The sequence below is a fragment of the Pyrus communis genome, chromosome 13, assembly GCF_963583255.1.
Source record: "Pyrus communis chromosome 13, drPyrComm1.1, whole genome shotgun sequence".
NCBI classification, from domain to species: domain Eukaryota; kingdom Viridiplantae; phylum Streptophyta; class Magnoliopsida; order Rosales; family Rosaceae; genus Pyrus; species Pyrus communis.
The window spans coordinates 23,720,772-23,736,904 of NC_084815.1; the positions used below are offsets into that span (position 1 = coordinate 23,720,772).

The 16,133-nt window shown below is 38.2% G+C and overlaps 3 protein-coding genes across 5 annotated transcripts; 2 read left to right on the plus strand and 1 right to left on the minus strand.

The window, feature by feature from the left end:
- The first annotated feature begins 657 nt into the window (after positions 1 to 657).
- On the plus strand, positions 658 to 4,454 carry LOC137713453 (uncharacterized). The gene is made up of 9 exons (XM_068452748.1): positions 658 to 835; positions 1,231 to 1,346; positions 1,571 to 1,628; positions 1,932 to 2,081; positions 2,762 to 2,972; positions 3,337 to 3,382; positions 3,610 to 3,730; positions 3,824 to 3,896; positions 4,100 to 4,454. The coding sequence occupies exons 1-9, from the start codon at positions 766 to 768 to the stop codon at positions 4,332 to 4,334; spliced, it is 1,080 nt and encodes a 359-aa protein (XP_068308849.1). The 5' UTR covers positions 658 to 765; the 3' UTR covers positions 4,335 to 4,454.
- A 2,326-nt stretch (positions 4,455 to 6,780) lies between these two features.
- LOC137713124 (uncharacterized) lies at positions 6,781 to 11,043 on the plus strand. Of its 2 annotated transcripts, XM_068452383.1 has the most exons (4): positions 6,781 to 8,632; positions 9,102 to 9,305; positions 9,408 to 9,523; positions 9,823 to 11,043. In XM_068452383.1, the coding sequence occupies exons 1-4, from the start codon at positions 7,744 to 7,746 to the stop codon at positions 10,855 to 10,857; spliced, it is 2,244 nt and encodes a 747-aa protein (XP_068308484.1). In that variant the 5' UTR covers positions 6,781 to 7,743; the 3' UTR covers positions 10,858 to 11,043. The 2 variants fall into 2 exon arrangements, with proteins under 2 accessions (XP_068308484.1, XP_068308483.1); XM_068452382.1 differs by having other exon boundaries at positions 9,102 to 9,523.
- A 513-nt stretch (positions 11,044 to 11,556) lies between these two features.
- On the minus strand, positions 11,557 to 14,087 carry LOC137712971 (glycine-rich RNA-binding protein 4, mitochondrial-like). 2 transcript variants are annotated; one of them, XM_068452187.1, is made up of 5 exons: positions 13,984 to 14,087; positions 13,058 to 13,211; positions 12,894 to 12,962; positions 12,501 to 12,607; positions 11,557 to 12,204 (listed from the first exon to the last, which is right to left on the minus strand). In XM_068452187.1, the coding sequence occupies exons 2-5, from the start codon at positions 13,200 to 13,202 to the stop codon at positions 11,782 to 11,784; spliced, it is 744 nt and encodes a 247-aa protein (XP_068308288.1). In that variant the 5' UTR covers positions 13,203 to 13,211; positions 13,984 to 14,087; the 3' UTR covers positions 11,557 to 11,781. The 2 variants fall into 2 exon arrangements, with proteins under 2 accessions (XP_068308288.1, XP_068308289.1); XM_068452188.1 differs by having other exon boundaries at positions 13,950 to 14,065.
- Positions 14,088 to 16,133: the final 2,046 nt, after the last annotated feature.

The window sequence follows — 16,133 nt, forward strand, 5'->3', positions numbered from 1 at the left end:
AGTATATCAAGTATCATATGTTCTAAAAGACACTAGACGCTAGTCAAGCGACAGGCTGGGGTCTAGCACCTAGGCGGCTAGGCACATCCTAGGCAGGCGGACTAAGCAGATTTAAGTAAATATATTATATTTCATGTAAATAAGTATATGCATATACTTTAAATATATATATATATATAATTTCATCATGAACTACAAAATAGAGTGATATATATATTATCAAGTGTTGGAATATAATGAAAACATGGGAAACAAAGATATAATGTGTGTTCATTTAAGTATGCAACAAGTCTTTTACAATTGATTGAAAAAAAATAAAATGCAAAATGAAAGTTATATATTTTACGTTTAAGTGAGTCGCAACTTAGACGAATTTGGGCAAACTAGACGGGTGCCTAGGCGATCTAAGCGTCATTTTTTAATTTTAAAACTCCTAAATATTAATCGGGCATTAGTCAACCGCTTAGTGTCTAGACGAAAATTTTTAGAACAGTGATCATAATACATGTATTTTTTTTCTTTTTAAGCATTTAAGCATTTTCATTATAATACATACTGTATCGGTTGTGTTTCACAAAAAATATCTCGGTTTTTAGGACCCAGTCAATGGTATCATTGGTCCAGACGCGAGTGGCATGGCATGAGTCAGTTGAAAATTGGAACCGTTAAAAGCTAAAACCCGCCCAATACCCACAAACCGTTCACCGAAAAAGAAGACCCTTAAACCCTAACCAGTCGGATCAGAGAGAGCTCAGAGCTATTTCCATGGCGACACAGAGCTCGAATTCGAGCGAACGGCATGCCCTATCGGATACGAATCACAAACACTTCTTCGGTAAGCATTGCTTTTCGCTATTTTCCGCTTCGATCATTTGGATTAAACGGATTTCATGGCTTCTGATGCAGCTAAAATCATAGTTTTAATTTTCTTGATTTAAATATTGAAATAGAATAATTCAACCAGCGGCAGAAATCAAAGGAAATATCTATTTATTTATGAAAAATTATTATTGGGGAAGAAAATAAATCAGGATTTGATTTAAGGGAATTTTAACAAAAAACTGTCGTACAGTTCATTTTAACGAAAAACCACATTTTTACTTTAAAAAGTCAATCCTTGTACTATTCACTTTCCCTTTTATTCTGTCCTTATCGTTAAAACTCAAAGTTTTCAAGCAATTTTCATTAGTTTTCCTTTGATTTAATTGTCTTTTTAATATGTGTGTGTAGTTATGAAGGAGTTTCTGTGGGGAGCTATTGCTGGAGCATTTGGGGAAGGAATGATGCATCCGGTCGACACCGTAAAAACACGCATTCAGAGCCAGGCTATTCTCTCTGCAAGTCAGGTATGATCATAGAGTAAAGATGTTATAGATGTAAATTCATGCCCTATTGTATTGTGTAAAGCTCAATTATTTGACATAGACTCCTGAGAATGGCTTTAAATTTATAAACTTTATGTAAGAAAATGAACTTTCACGTTTTGGGGCAGGCATTTTATGATCGTGCTAAAATGTTCCAAAGCTTATCTGGAAAATGCAGTAGTTATTGATTTATGTCGTGTTTGCAGAAACCGAAGAGCATACTTCAGATGGTACGAGCAGTCTGGGTAGCCGATGGATTAAGAGGTACATCTTGGTCCTTTTCTGAAGCAGTTTTTTAGTTTTCACAATTGACAACTTAGTCCTATTTGTTTGCATGTAACATGTTTACACTGCCTTTTCCCACATGTATAAATTGATTAGATATATTTTGTTTATCATAAAATATAAGCAACCAGGCGTTTATTCATAAGTTTTGGACTCCAAAGTCTGAACCTAGGGATTCGTTTTTCTCTTTGTGGTGGTTTAGTGCTGGTGCAGTCTCTGAGTACATGTTTACTTCTTCTCAGAATCATTGATTCTTAAGTTCGTAACTAATAAGTTATGTAGGCTTTTATAGGGGCATAGCTCCGGGTGTCACTGGTTCTCTTGCAACTGGAGCAACTTATTTTGGTGTCATAGAGTCGACCAAAAAGTGGATTGAAGAATCACATCCAAACCTTGAGGGACATTGGGCACATTTCATTGCTGGAGCTGTTGGTAAGTTGTTCTGCAGCTCTCAAAACTTTAATCTGATTTATGCTGATTTCATGAGAGTTTCTTGCAAAGCATTTGCTGTTAATATGCTGAATTAAATATTAACAGTATTCATTAATTGTCTTCAGAACTTCAGATTATGTGTAACATTATAACATTTGTGTTTATTAATTGAGGAATTTGATTATTTTGTTGCAAAGATGCTCCTGAGTTTTATGGAATGTTGATTTTTAATTGATGGAATCTGATTGAAAGGCTTATGAGTGCCGTTCGGATTTATGATCTGCTAAGTAGTCGTTGATCATTCATTTTGCTTAAGTCGGTCAGCTAGTCTTATATGCTTGACCTTTTTATCCTGAATTTACAAAATCTTTCGACTTACTCTGACCATGCAGTGTTTGTGTTCTCATACGGAATTTTGTATAGTGAGTACTGGAATGCACTATAACTTGGTATCTGAATGCTCTTTTCTTATCTGGACGTGAATGTTTTTGCTGGTGCAGTATACTCAATGACATCCGGTTGGCTTTCAGCGGCTAATTGTTGTTGTTGTTAGGCTGTTACATATGGAGGCCCATTTAGGATTTCAGTTGTAGTATTCGAAACTTGAATTATTGTGGACTCTTAAGCCATCATGTGCCTCAGGGGACTCAAAATGCATGTATTCCTTCTTTCTGTCTCAGGAGATACACTTGGTTCTGTTGTATATGTTCCATGTGAAGTGATGAAGCAACGCATGCAGGTTCAAGGCACGGTGGCCTCTTGGAGTTCTGTTGTCATGAAAGATAATATCGCTATGAAGCCTGGTAGCCAAATGTATGGTTACTATACTGGGATGTTCCATGCTGGCTGCTCAATATGGAAGGAGCAGGGGCTAAGAGGATTATATGCAGGGTATGTCTCTAAATCAACCCCTCTAATCTTTCATGGTGTGATATTCTTGTGGTGTTCCCCGCTCCGCCTTCCCTCTTTTCTCGTCCATCCTGTCCATCATCCTTGTACCAATTTTTCATTAATAAACATGTGTTTCTTATAACAAAACAAATAACAGACTAGCTTAGTTTGAGTTTGTACTAAATGCAATCCAGTTTCATCATGAGTCCAATAGTAACGTTAGCTATTGCCTGCTTACAGCCATCCATGAATGCAACCGAAACACAACCCAGATAGGCCACACTGAGGCATGCATATGCTCATACGAATTATGGCCATAATGTTCTTGTCTAATTGTGGATTTATTTTTTCTTTCATTTGGCAGATACTGGTCCACACTGGCAAGGGATGTGCCTTTTGCTGGTCTAATGGTAGGTTGGGCGGAGATCGCTTGTATATCTTAAATTTTGGCTGTTGCTTCTTAATATTGGGAAAATGGGGTTGCAACTCCTAATAACAAAATTTATTCGAGTAGGGTTCACTACTCTTAACATGCATTTCCCCACCCTAGTTTTTTTTTTTTTTTTGTCTAAAAATTTCAGACATTATATTTCGATCACTGGTGTATCATAAATTTGATTTCATGTGTGCTATGCAGGTTATGTTTTACGAAGGCTTGAAAGATTTGACAGAGCATGGGAAGCAAAAATACATACGGGATCCAAATTTCCATTTTAATAGTTCCGTCGAGGGGCTTTTACTAGGAGGGTTGGCTGGTGGTATGTACCTTGCTTATTGTTCATTACTCTATAGTTGAGTTCATTAATTAGTTTTTTTCTGTAGGGTAATTTATCTTGCATTGAATTTTTTAGGCATTAGTGCGTATCTTACCACTCCCTTGGATGTGATCAAAACAAGACTGCAAGTACAAGGATCAACCTTGAGGTATCGGTTCTGTTTGTGGTTACTTTTATTGGTATTATTTTGAAATTACCTTCCGAATCCAACCTGGTATACGTGTGATATTTCCGCACAGTATTCATGTTCGAAATTTGTCTATGGTTTCCGTATATTACTTGTTGCATGGATAGTAGACGGAGATAGTAAAAGGGTTGTCCAGTTCCATCTAATATTGTATTGAACCTTAGGTACAAAGGCTGGTTGGATGCAATTCACAGCGTATGGAGGGCCGAAGGTGCTAAAGGGATGTTCAGAGGTAGCGTCCCCAGGATTACATGGTATGTTCCAGCTTCAGCACTTACGTTTATGGCCGTAGAATTTCTCAGAGAACATTTCAACGAAGGATTGAGCAACGATAACACCCGAGAAGTTGCTAGCGTGTCGGTGGAGAAAAAGGGATCACCTTTGCAAGGAGCCGCTTGAGAACTGGAAACATATGCACAAATTCTTTTGCCGATACTTTCGTTGTGCTTTCGTGCAATACGTGTACATATACATATAAATTGCATTTTTTTTTTCCAAGGAAAAACAGGAGAATTGGTAGTGCACAGCTTATAACGTTGGTTTTACGCCCTCCCCTCCCGATTTGCCCGTATTCTGGTTTGGTCATCGGCCTTGAAGCCGATGTAGGGTTTTGTTCTGTCAGACCATTTCAAAACGTCGGGCAAGCGCCCTCATCGTGCGGATTCTCTCCTTGGATCGTGGTGGTTGGGTAAACAATTTCTCCCTGCTGGCAATGTAGCGACAGCATCTCTTCTTCTATCACCATCACCGCCACTGCCACCAGCAATCATCGGGCAGAGACTCTTGAGTTTCTTTCTACTTAAGTGCTGCTACTGTTCTGGCTGCTAAATGGAACCCGAACAAACAAATGTCCGTTCGTGCAAGGTGGTCGCGGCTAATGTCCGGCGTGGATCCATTTTTTACGGCAAGGTGGCATTTTGTTAAGAGAATACCGCATAAATAACATGGCAGGAATGACCTGTGTGTGATTCCCACTTCCAATCTTCATCTCTTGGTCATCTTCCTCAAGTTTGATTTCCAGAGAAACTTATTTCCATACACACATTTGGCATGTCACGGAGGTAAAGGCATTTTTGAACAAATTGCATTTTCTCACATGACAATGCGTGATTGAATTTAAAACACCATCATAAGGACATTCCAATTGCGAAAAAGTTCTCACCTCGAATATTTAAAATTATGTGATAAATAAATAAAATAGCTGGGGTTTGGTCAATTGAATCATTCAAACTCAAATACCAAATATAAAAGGAGAAGAGATCCTCTCCGGATATCTTCCATCAAGATCAACAGATCAAGTGATCTGGTCCTTTAAAATTTTATCTAACAGTAAAAAATTATTATAGCTTTTAAGAGATCAAAACGGGTGGGTCGATAGATGAAATTTTAAAGGTCCGGATCACTTGATCCCGTGACCTTAGTAGAAGAGATCTGAAGAGAATTTCTTCTCATATAAAAGGACCTTTGAACACATCAATATCCTGAAAATTCAAGTGCATCTTTTTTGCGACATTATTAATTAAACAGTTGCTTTGTATCATCTTTCTTTGGTTTTGGGTGGAAAGTGAAGCAGTTTCGAGTGTCATGTGTTGTGGCAAGGGCTCCATCCATTTGGGATTGCTTGCTGTCAAACCAATTAGGATTGGAGTGAAAGAGTCTACCTTTTCTGTCATTTTCACATAATCTAACCTAATTTTATGTTGTTCACCGCTCTCAAGTAATGGTGATATTAACCACCTTATTTGTCAATCGTTAGATAAGTTTAAATTTTAAAATTTGTGTAATGGATAGACATAAATCTTAAAATTTAAATTCATCTAATGATGATAAATAGGGTAATGACCACTCAAGAGAGATGAACAAAATTACACTAAAAAAAACTTGCATGTCCCCAACAAAAGACTAATTTGACAACCTTTGTCAAATGTGACATGTTTCTAAATTTAGAAAGATATAGAGGTCAACAAAGTGGTTAGTTTTTGTTAGGTATTATTTATATTTAATTTTAAATTTCAAATGATTCCTGACCGTATGATGTACGATGAACGAACATGATCACGGGATCTCCCGGATCCTGAAAAAAAGAATCCGGCGAGGATCATTTTCCCACCTTTTTTGCAACATTATTAATTAAACAGTTGCTTTCTATCATCTCTCTTTGGTTTTGGGTGGAAAGCGAAGCACTTTCGAGTGTCATTTGTTGTAGCTAGGGCTCCATCCATGTGGGATTGCTTGCTCTCAAATCAATTAGGATTGGAGTGAAAGTGTCTTTAACTTTTCTGTCCTTTTCACATAATCTAACCTAATTTTATGTTGTTCACCACTTTCAACTGATGATGATATTAACCATCTTAAATTTAAATTTTAAAATCTATGTAATGGATAGACAAAAATCTCAAAATTTAAATTCATCTAATAATGATAAATAGAGTAGTGATCGCTCAAGAGAAATGAACAAAATTACACTAAAAAAATCTGGCATATCCCCAACAAAAGAAAAGTTTGACAAGCTTTGTCAAATGTGACATGTTTCTAACTTTAGAAAGATATAGAAGTCAACATAGTGGTTGGTATTTATTTTCAACAATTCCATCAAAACGCATGCTTTGTTTGGTGGTTGTTTGGAAATGACGTTAATATCCAAGGGAAGTGATAGAAAAAGTTTTACGTCTTTTCCAAGAAGTATAAAAGTTATAACGTTTTCAGTCATTTTAAAAGTATTATCAAATAAACTCATAATTAGTATTGTTGAAAGCGGTATCTAGCAAACATATGAGTCATTTGGCAAGTTAAAATAAAATTTTAATCAGTAATATTGAAGATGCTCAAAACAATTCCGATATTTTATAATTTTTAGAAAATTAGATTATTAAACCAATCGGCCCACTTTAAATTCTTTCTGGAAAAAATGAAAGGAAAAAAATCCCCTGGTTTATCAAATGAAAAGAACGTGGGATTGTTTGTGGGGTGGATCGCTCTGTAGATAACAGAGCAAACGGGTGGTTTGGTTATTCTTCCTCCGGAGATTCCAATTTATTCTTCAAAGATTCAGAAAATCCATCTTCCAAAAGCTGGGTTTCTCTCAGATTAGCCTCACGAACTCACTGCTTCGTTAAAGTAAGCTTCTTTCTCTCCCCTTTTAATTTCGTTTTCTCTCTCCTCCATCGCCAAGAAGACGAAGAGTTCCCGGCTGTTTTCACCTTCTTGCCAATGGCGGTCTGTCAGATGGGTTTTCTGTGGCTATTAGAACTTGCTTTCAATTGGGTATAGCTCAGATTTTCGATATCTTGCAATTTCTGGGATATTATTGCATTTTCCTAGATATTGAGGTTTGTTCCTTGATGAGCTCTCAGTGCTTGTAGGTTGCTAACTTGCTGTTAGTATTGGGTAGAGTTTAGATTTTCTGCATTAAAAATGGTTTCTTGATTTTTGAGGAATTTGGCTCCCCAGTTGGTTGTTGCTGCAGAAGCTGAGGTTTTTTCTGTATTTGGGACTTGCCTTATGAAGCCTTTTCATTGTTTTGTTCTTCTTCAGAAGTAGTATCTTTGTTATCTTCCGAGTTTTGAATGCTGGGAATTCTGTTCTGTTGAATTGTGCAGCTGTTTTGCTTCCACAACTCTGTGGTTGTTAGCTTAAGCATGCATTTTCATAACCGATTGTGCCGAAACAATAAAGGGTTTTTGATCCTTAGGTTCAAACATTTTCCCCCTTCAAAGTTGGCAAATTCTTGGTTGTGGGTTGTTGGTATTGAGAACTGAAAGAGAGGAAAGTTTCCTCGGTGGAATCTGGTTTCGAAAGGAGAGAAGATATGGACTTGTGGGTTGTTGCAGCTGCGGCAGGCGCTGGATATTTGACTAAGTATTGGCAGAAAATATCCAAGAATGGGGGTAAAGATGGCTTGTTAAATTTTCCTTTTGGGGATGCAAATCTTGACAAATCTGATTCCTCAAGGCACCCTTTACAGAGACTAGGACACGTAAAGAAAGTGGGTGATGACGTTTCTAATGACAGCAAAAAGGCTTCAGATGCTTACTTGTCAGAAAGTACTTGTGGGACAGAAGTGGCTTCTACTAGCGGGTATGATGGTGAAAAGCTGGGAGGCTTGGTGAATTACAAGGATTGCAATGTACTTTCTTTATCACATATGTCACCAGAATACTTGGGAAATGAAAATGTGAATGGGGATGGGGCTTGGATAAGTCATGATATTGATGATAGTACTGGTGCCACGATGCCTAAATCTTCGAGTGGAGAAAGAGATTCTTTTCGTGTTCCTCTGAGGAACAAAAGTTCTATTAGAACTGAGCATTCATATGGGCATGCGATTAAGCCAGTAAATTCCTTAGAGAGTTGCCTTATGGCTCAGTTATATAAAGAGTGTGCTGAAGTGGAACATGTGCTTACCCTTCCATCGCCATCCAGACCAAGTATGAGACCATTGTTTGTGACTGATGGAAACCGAATTATCAGCAGAGCAAGTGGTGACCATTTCAGAACTCAGATTGGGGTCGAGGAAAATAAGCTGCATAAGGTTGCCTATTTGGAAACTAATGAAAATGCATGTGGGTTTCCTCCACCACCAGAACTTGGTTATTTGGATCTGCCCAAGAAGACGAAAAGTAAGACAGGAAAGGGGAGGAATGGAAAATTTAGCAGTACCAGTAAATTGGTCAACGGAAAACACTTAAATTCTGAAGGTAGTCCTCTTCTCCTATTGTAGGGGTAATTTATTTTTGGTGTAATTCTCAATACTATCCAGATGTTTCTCGACTAGAATTCCACTTCATAAGGGTAACCTATCTTTGTTTTAGACTTTAGAGGCTATTCGAGTATGTATTCTTGCTTAAATTTTTTCTTTTGTGTCCTGTCCTCTCCTTGGCATATTCAATTCCTAAGGAAATATGGTATTATATTGAAAGAGGGGAAAATGTATATTCTCTGGGGTTGTTAGGTTGCTAATCAAGGGAAAAGTCTTTTGTTTATATGTTAATGGCTCTATTAAGTTATTAAGTCCAAGAGACTAATCAAGGTCCCAAATGCATATATGACTGCAACCAATCGTAGAAGCTGAAATTTATGTTCACTCAATTTCCCGGTTGCTACTTATTTGTGTGCAGTATTTCTAACTTATCTCAGTTCATGTCCTAATGCATTTCCCTTCATCAGGTTCACTGGATGGAGCAGTTCTTCTCTGTCTTGGGATTTCTATTGGCATAATATCTTCTTTTATAGCAAATAAAAGAGAAGTTGACAAGTTGAAAGATTTGTTGAAGCAGACCGAGAACTTGGTTCAGGATCTAGAGGAGGAACTTGAAATGAAAGATTCAGTAACAGTGAAGGAAATAGCTGATGAGAATTATGGTGCACAAGGTACTTGTGACAGTTCCATTTTTGATAAGGCGCCAAATTCTTTTTCTACTGAACAGAATATGGACAAATATGATGATAAAAATTCATATGACCGGAAAGCAGAAGAGAGTTCAGAGTTGATTAGTAAAATAGAGGCAGAGCTTGAAGCTGAACTTGAGAGGTTGGGGCTAAACATGAACGCATATATTCCGGAGAGAAGATCCATCGATGTTGCTGAGGTCAGTGTATGTTTATCTTTGTATTCCTATGTTTAAGCTGCACATCTTTACGTTTTAGTTTTGCATTGAATCTTTGTTAATTGGGTTCAAGTATCTCACTGTATTACATATCTGTTTGGCCATGTAAATGATTTTCTGCACTGAAGTTTCAGTTCTAGTATCGTGTCTTTCTAGAACATGAATGCTAATCCCATAGGACCAGTGCATTACGGGTTTTCTATATTTCAAATGCACTTTTTGGCTAATGTAGTGATCTCAGCAGATTATTTAAGTGCTAACGGAGCTGATAATTTGTGCAGCTTGACCCAAACTTAATGGCAGATTTTGCTCAAGGTGAGCTGAGAGCTGACTTGGTTGGTGGGTTATCTGTTGGCCAACCCGGGTCTAACGAAGAGGCAAGCAGCACCTCTACGGATATTCACTGTGCAAACTATGCAGTTTCTCCCAGAGAGCTTAGCTTGCGTCTGCATGAAGTTATCCAATCAAGACTGGAAGAACGTGTCCAGGAGCTTGAGGTGGCTCTACAAAACAGCCAAAGAAAGGTCCAAATCGCAGAGTTGAAGCACAAGGATTCTTGGAGAGACTTATCAGACAATCACAGACATTCCGCAATCCATGAGATTACGAATTCTGCAGAAAAATGCAAAACCACAGAAGAGCCTCTAGTCATGAACTTATCGGGAGAAGCTTTATATGCGTACAATGAGGCTTACGAAGAGTTGATGAAGATCAGTGAATCCGAAGGGGAGGATTCACCTTGTCCGATGTTTGAAACATTCAGCGCTCAGAGCCACAGTCAAACTCAAGGTGAAGACGTGAATGGTTCCGCGGGTAATTTTGCTTTCGGTAAAGAGGACAGTGCAGATGGTGATTCACCTCGTCAAGCTTTTGAAACATTCAGGATTCAAAGCTCCAGTCAAACTCAAAGTGAACTGGTGACTGGTTCCGTGGGGAATCTTGCTTTCAGTAAAGAGGAAACCGTAGGTGATGATTCACCTTGTCAAGTTTTTGAAACATTCACGCTTCAAAGCCCCGGTCAAACTCAAAGTGATGGGTTAGATGGTTCTGTGAAACATTTTGGTTCCAGTAAAGAGGAAACCGGAGGTGATGATCTCCTTTCGTTCAAGAGCAAAGCAAGTATCTCAGATGAGGAGCACATTTCCAGGGTTCGGCGTTCAAAGAACTCATCAGTCGGTGGGGAGAATAGCGATGATTCCGACGCAGAGATGGAGAAACAGTTGATACTGCAGATTGTGGAGAAGGCCAAGAAAGGTTCTCCGGTAGTCCTGAATGCACAAAGGTGGTTCCGGTCAATTGACGAGAACAAGAGTTGAGTCAAAAGCAGGTATTAAGTTTTGCAGTGTATAGATTCATAGAAAATATGAGAATATAGAAAGAGGTTAGGTATTCATTCTATAGCTAAAGCTAATACGCCATTCGTTTGTAACGTTGTCGATGTTTACTGATTACCGAAGCTTATCGACGCTTTCGTTATCGAATCATCAGAAACTTTGCTCCAATATTTTCAGTTTTATGCACTCTCTCTCCCATTTCTGCCTCACCTTCCTTGTTTCTGTCCCGTTCTCTCTCTTGTAAGAGTCAAGTCATACGCAAATGCAAGGGTAGTTTCTTTATTACGGTTTATTGGCTGAGGCTGTTCTCTGTTCTAAACTACTCTAATATACAGAGAGGTGGTTTCAGTCTGACGCCAGGAAGCGACAAAGAGGGTTTCAAACTTGAGTGCAAGAGGCCGACACACCAGTCTAATGTGCTTTTTGAAACCCCAAGTTCAAACTCTACAACTTTACCGTCTTTCTCATAGACGAATGGAAAATTAAAACTGAGTAGGAGCCATGGCTAGCTATCTTTTGTTTAAGAACATTTTTTAATTTTTTTGAACAAATGATACCATTTGCACTAAAGGGGAATGGGGTAAGCTTAGCCTCACAATGAGATAGCAAAAATATGGTTCAAATTCGCCTTTCACGAGAATCGAACCTAAGATATTTCCTTCAACTTGGCACAGAGGAAGATAATGAATCAACAATTATTTCCACAATTCAAGGTCCTTCATTAAAAAAGCGCACACAAACGTGCATGAAGATTGTGACAGGCAAATACGACATAAAATGAAATAAAATAGTTCGGAGAGAGGGGGAAGGGAAGATTAGATGGCTGTAACATAAACAGATAACAATCTACTTGTAGCACTGCCGGAGAAGCAAACTAAGTTTGCCCCTGAAATCTAATAATTATAATCAGGCCCTCTTGGCGAAGTCACCCGCGTCATTATCGTCCCTATCATTTCCTTCCAATGGATCGTCCAGGCCAAAGCCAGGTTTGTTCTCTCCAAATGGAGCATCAGGAGTGCCAAAGCTGTTGTCACCACCAACACCGAAGTTATCACCACTACCAACACCAAAATTGTTGCTACTTCCACCGGGAGCATCGTAAGTGTTTGCACTTGGATAATTGCTAGGACTGTTATAGCTTCCTGGACTGTTGTAGCTTCCTGGACCATATCCAGGGTTTCCTCTTCCATAGCTGTCACCTCCACCGGGTCCATAGTTACTAAATCCACCACCAGGTGCATAACTATTTTGACCATCACCGTAATTATTATAGCTGGGGCGAGGCCTTTCAGTAGCATAGTTCACCCTTACTCGTCGGCCATGAAGCTCCTACAGATTTTCAGACAAAATTTTACAGTTGCAAAGGTATATGAATAACAGTTAATATTTCATAAGACTACTATACTAATGCAATTTCACGTTACAAACATGTTTTGTCTTATTTTAATGTTTCAAAATTGAATGTATTGTTTCACCTGCAAGTATCTAAATTTTAAATCCCAGACACTAATTCAGTACTCAAGACTAATCGTCAACGTATATAATAAACAAACGATTTCAATAAACAACTATTAACCAAGAAAATTTAAAAATAAATAAGAAAGAACATAACAACAAATAACTACCTGCCCATCCAAGGCCTCGAGAGCACTAGCTGCCTCCTCATTAGAAGTGAAAGTAACGAATCCAAATCCTCTTGATCTACCACTTTCACGGTCCATGATGATTCTTGCTGCAAGATTTATCAGGTCAATCAGCATCAAACATTCTTTCAAACTTTACAAACAAACATGTATGGAAACTAAAATGTGAGAATTATCATCAGAGAATGCAAATGGAATGATCGAGAAACATGATGCAACAACAGAAGTTCACAATAAAGAAAAACAAAGGGATCATAAAAGAAGTGAAGCCCACATCCACACTTCACCAAGTCTTAAGCATTTGACAGTCATCTGACCCACTTGACAATCCCTTTAAATGAAAGGCCACTGGAAGACCAAGTACTAATTACATACCGTCTACAACTTCACCATATTTTTGAAAAGCTTCCCTCAGACTCTGGTCATCTGTCTGGTACGAAACACCTGCATTACAAAAGCAGAGGGCATCTTAACACAAAATCAGGCAACATGAGAAGAGGGATATCATATTTGGAAATATTGAAGAATTCTGCAATCACCTCCGATGAAGAGCTTGGAGCTTCCCATGGATGACATGCATCTTATAGCTTGATGGATGGACAGTTTGAAAGGAGATACTTCAGACCTTATCTGCTTGTTTGCAGTCTGTCTAAGTATGCTCCCAATTTTACTTAAGAAAGCCATCGTAATCACCTAAAAGAAAGCACAAGCCAACAAGCTTCAATAAACAAATCTCTATCGTAACACAGCAATCTTTCTGTTGTTTAACACAAGTACCGAAAAGTGGCAGAACACTAAACATGTTAACACAAATGTCGTGATTAAATAATACATAACAAAAGACAGATTAATTAGATACCCAGACAACGATATCGAAAATAATTTCTTCACCTACTACTACCGAAACAAAACAAACCCAATAAGAACATGACAGGATCAAGCAGTTCCGCACTTCAAAAGGGTTACAAAATCACCAAAAGAAAAAAAAAAAAAATTCTCCTTGGTTCTTAAGAAAGCGCAGGGAAATGATTCAAATGAAGTTGACTTCAAAAAACCCATTTCGAAGAATCTACAAAACCAGACGAAAAATCTAAAGCAGAACACTTTATTTCCACCCGATATTCGATAAATCGAAAAACTACACCCCAAAAATTTCCCACCGCAAAAACACATAAGTTCAGCCGTTCCGCAGCATCCATGAACACCACAAATCAAAACTTCACTTTTTAAATCCTAGAAACTACAATCACACACACAGGCAGATAATCCACATACGAATCGCATACAAAACCGCCACATGCAAACATCAAAAACCCCAAATCCCTTCGATAAATTAAAACAAAAACCCGAATCGAAAAGCACCGAGAAATGGAAACAAAAACCAAATCAAACGGAGATATCGAGATCATCGGAAGCATAATAACAACATACGTAAGATCGGAGCGAGGGGTCGTCGGAGATATACCTTGTCCGATTCTCACTCCGTCACTCTGCTCTCAGGGGACCGACTAAAACCCTAAGGCTTTAGATTTCGAATAGGGTTTATGTGGAAAATGGGAGGAGTCGGAGATATGAGGGCCCTGGGAGATCTGATCCGTCGAGTTTGGGGACCAAATTAACAGCCGTTGGATTAGAGGCATGACGTAGAGGGTTTGGGGATGTTTACTGGGCGGTGCTTCCTCCACGTGGGACGTTTGTATTGGGTTGTTATATGGTTTCTGGGACGGCCGGGCAAGCTATCTTTTAAAGAACCTCAAAATATCTGTTTATATGTGGATGAAGCCCAAATTAACGAATCCGGATCCTTTCGCTTATCATATATAATGCGGTCAGAAATTATTTTAAATATTTTTATTTAAATTAAACACAAACTGTACATGATAAAAATTGACCGCATAATTTACGATAAACGAAACGGATTTCTAGTATTTTCATCATAAGAATCCAGATAGGATCCTGTAGGCAAATTAACCACAGCCCATTTATTATTTTTTATTTTTTATGTCAAAGTACAATTGTAACACTCAGAGGGCCACGTAATAATTTTGACGACTTTTATATCAAATTTAAAGCTATACACGAGTTAAGTTTCAAAATAATCAAAAAAAAATTTAAAAGATTAAGTAGGTTTTAAATGTAATTTAGCATATGAGGTAATCATTGTAGACATCGAAATTTCGGTGAAACAAATGTTCACCAACGCATTAAAGTTTTGACGTGTTAAGGCATACATGGCATACGCCACGTGTTGTACAAATTGTACACATGGCGTGTGACTCAACAAAATAGGAAGAAATACCCTTGAAGGATTAAATAAGTTTTTCTTCTCATTTTGGGCAATGACAAGGCAAGTACATTTCAATCCATTGAGGATCAAAACAAGTTTTTCTTCTCATGTTGGGCAAGCACACTTCAATCCATTACGGATCAAAGCAAGTTTTTCTCATTTGGGCAATGACAAAGCATACACATTTCAAGTTTAAAATGGTGTTAAGTGGGAAATTAGGCCATAAGTTAGACCACTTCAAGTTTAAAATGGTATTAAGTGGGAAATTAGGCCATAAGTTACACCACTTCAATTTCAATATTGCATTAAGTGGGAAAATTAGGCAATGGTGCTTGGAAAGGAAAAAAATATTTTGTGGTGGTGATTCATTCTCAAAGCCTATAAATAGGCTTCTCCATCAAGGTATCAAGCATCAAGGAATTCACAAATACATTTCTCTACTCCCAAATTGGAAGAGAATTCCCCAAATCCTTGAAGCTTTGAAACTCCAAAGCTTCCAACCATCCAAATTCCCAAGAAAAGCCAACACACACCAAAACCAATTCACAAATACATTTCTCTACACACCAAAACCTTGAAGCCTTAAAGTTCTAAAGCTCTCAAGAAAATCCCGAAGGATCAAGAAAGCACTCTTCGTTTCTTCGTCAAATCCTCCTTCAAGATCAAGCCCCAACGGCCCTTGAAGAACTTCCACCAACTCAAAATCAAGCCCCGACGGCCCTTGAAGAAAGTGTTCATGGTTCATCAACTGGTCATCCTAAGATCAAGCCCCAACGGCCCCCAACGGCCCTTTGGATCAACAACCTCAACAAATCCACACATCCAATCGTTCCTCAAGATTAAGCCCAAAAGCCCTTGAAGATCCGCTCATCCATCAACCTTCAAGATCAAGCCCAAAAGCCCTTGAAGAAATCCACACAACCATTATTCAAGATCAAGCCCCGACGGCCCTTGAAGAAAGTGTTCATCCGTTCATCAACTGTTCATCCTTAGATCAAGTCCCGACGGCCCTTTGGATCAACAACTCATCCACAAACCTACACCCTACGAAGATAGAATCAGAGGACCAAATTAGAGAGAGATCGTAACCCCAAAATCATAAACACAAAAAATATTATTTTGTACACGTTATTCTGGTTTCTTGTTTCAAGGAATCTTTCGTGTTCACAATCATATTTTTAAGTACTTTAATTTTTAATTTTGTATTGTTCAAAAAAAAAAAAAAAAAATGTAGCAAGCCTTCCTTATTTTTTAAAATTGACATAAAATTCTCATTCTAATATTTGCTAAGAAAATCGGAATTGGATCCTCTCCGAGGCAATGCCTCG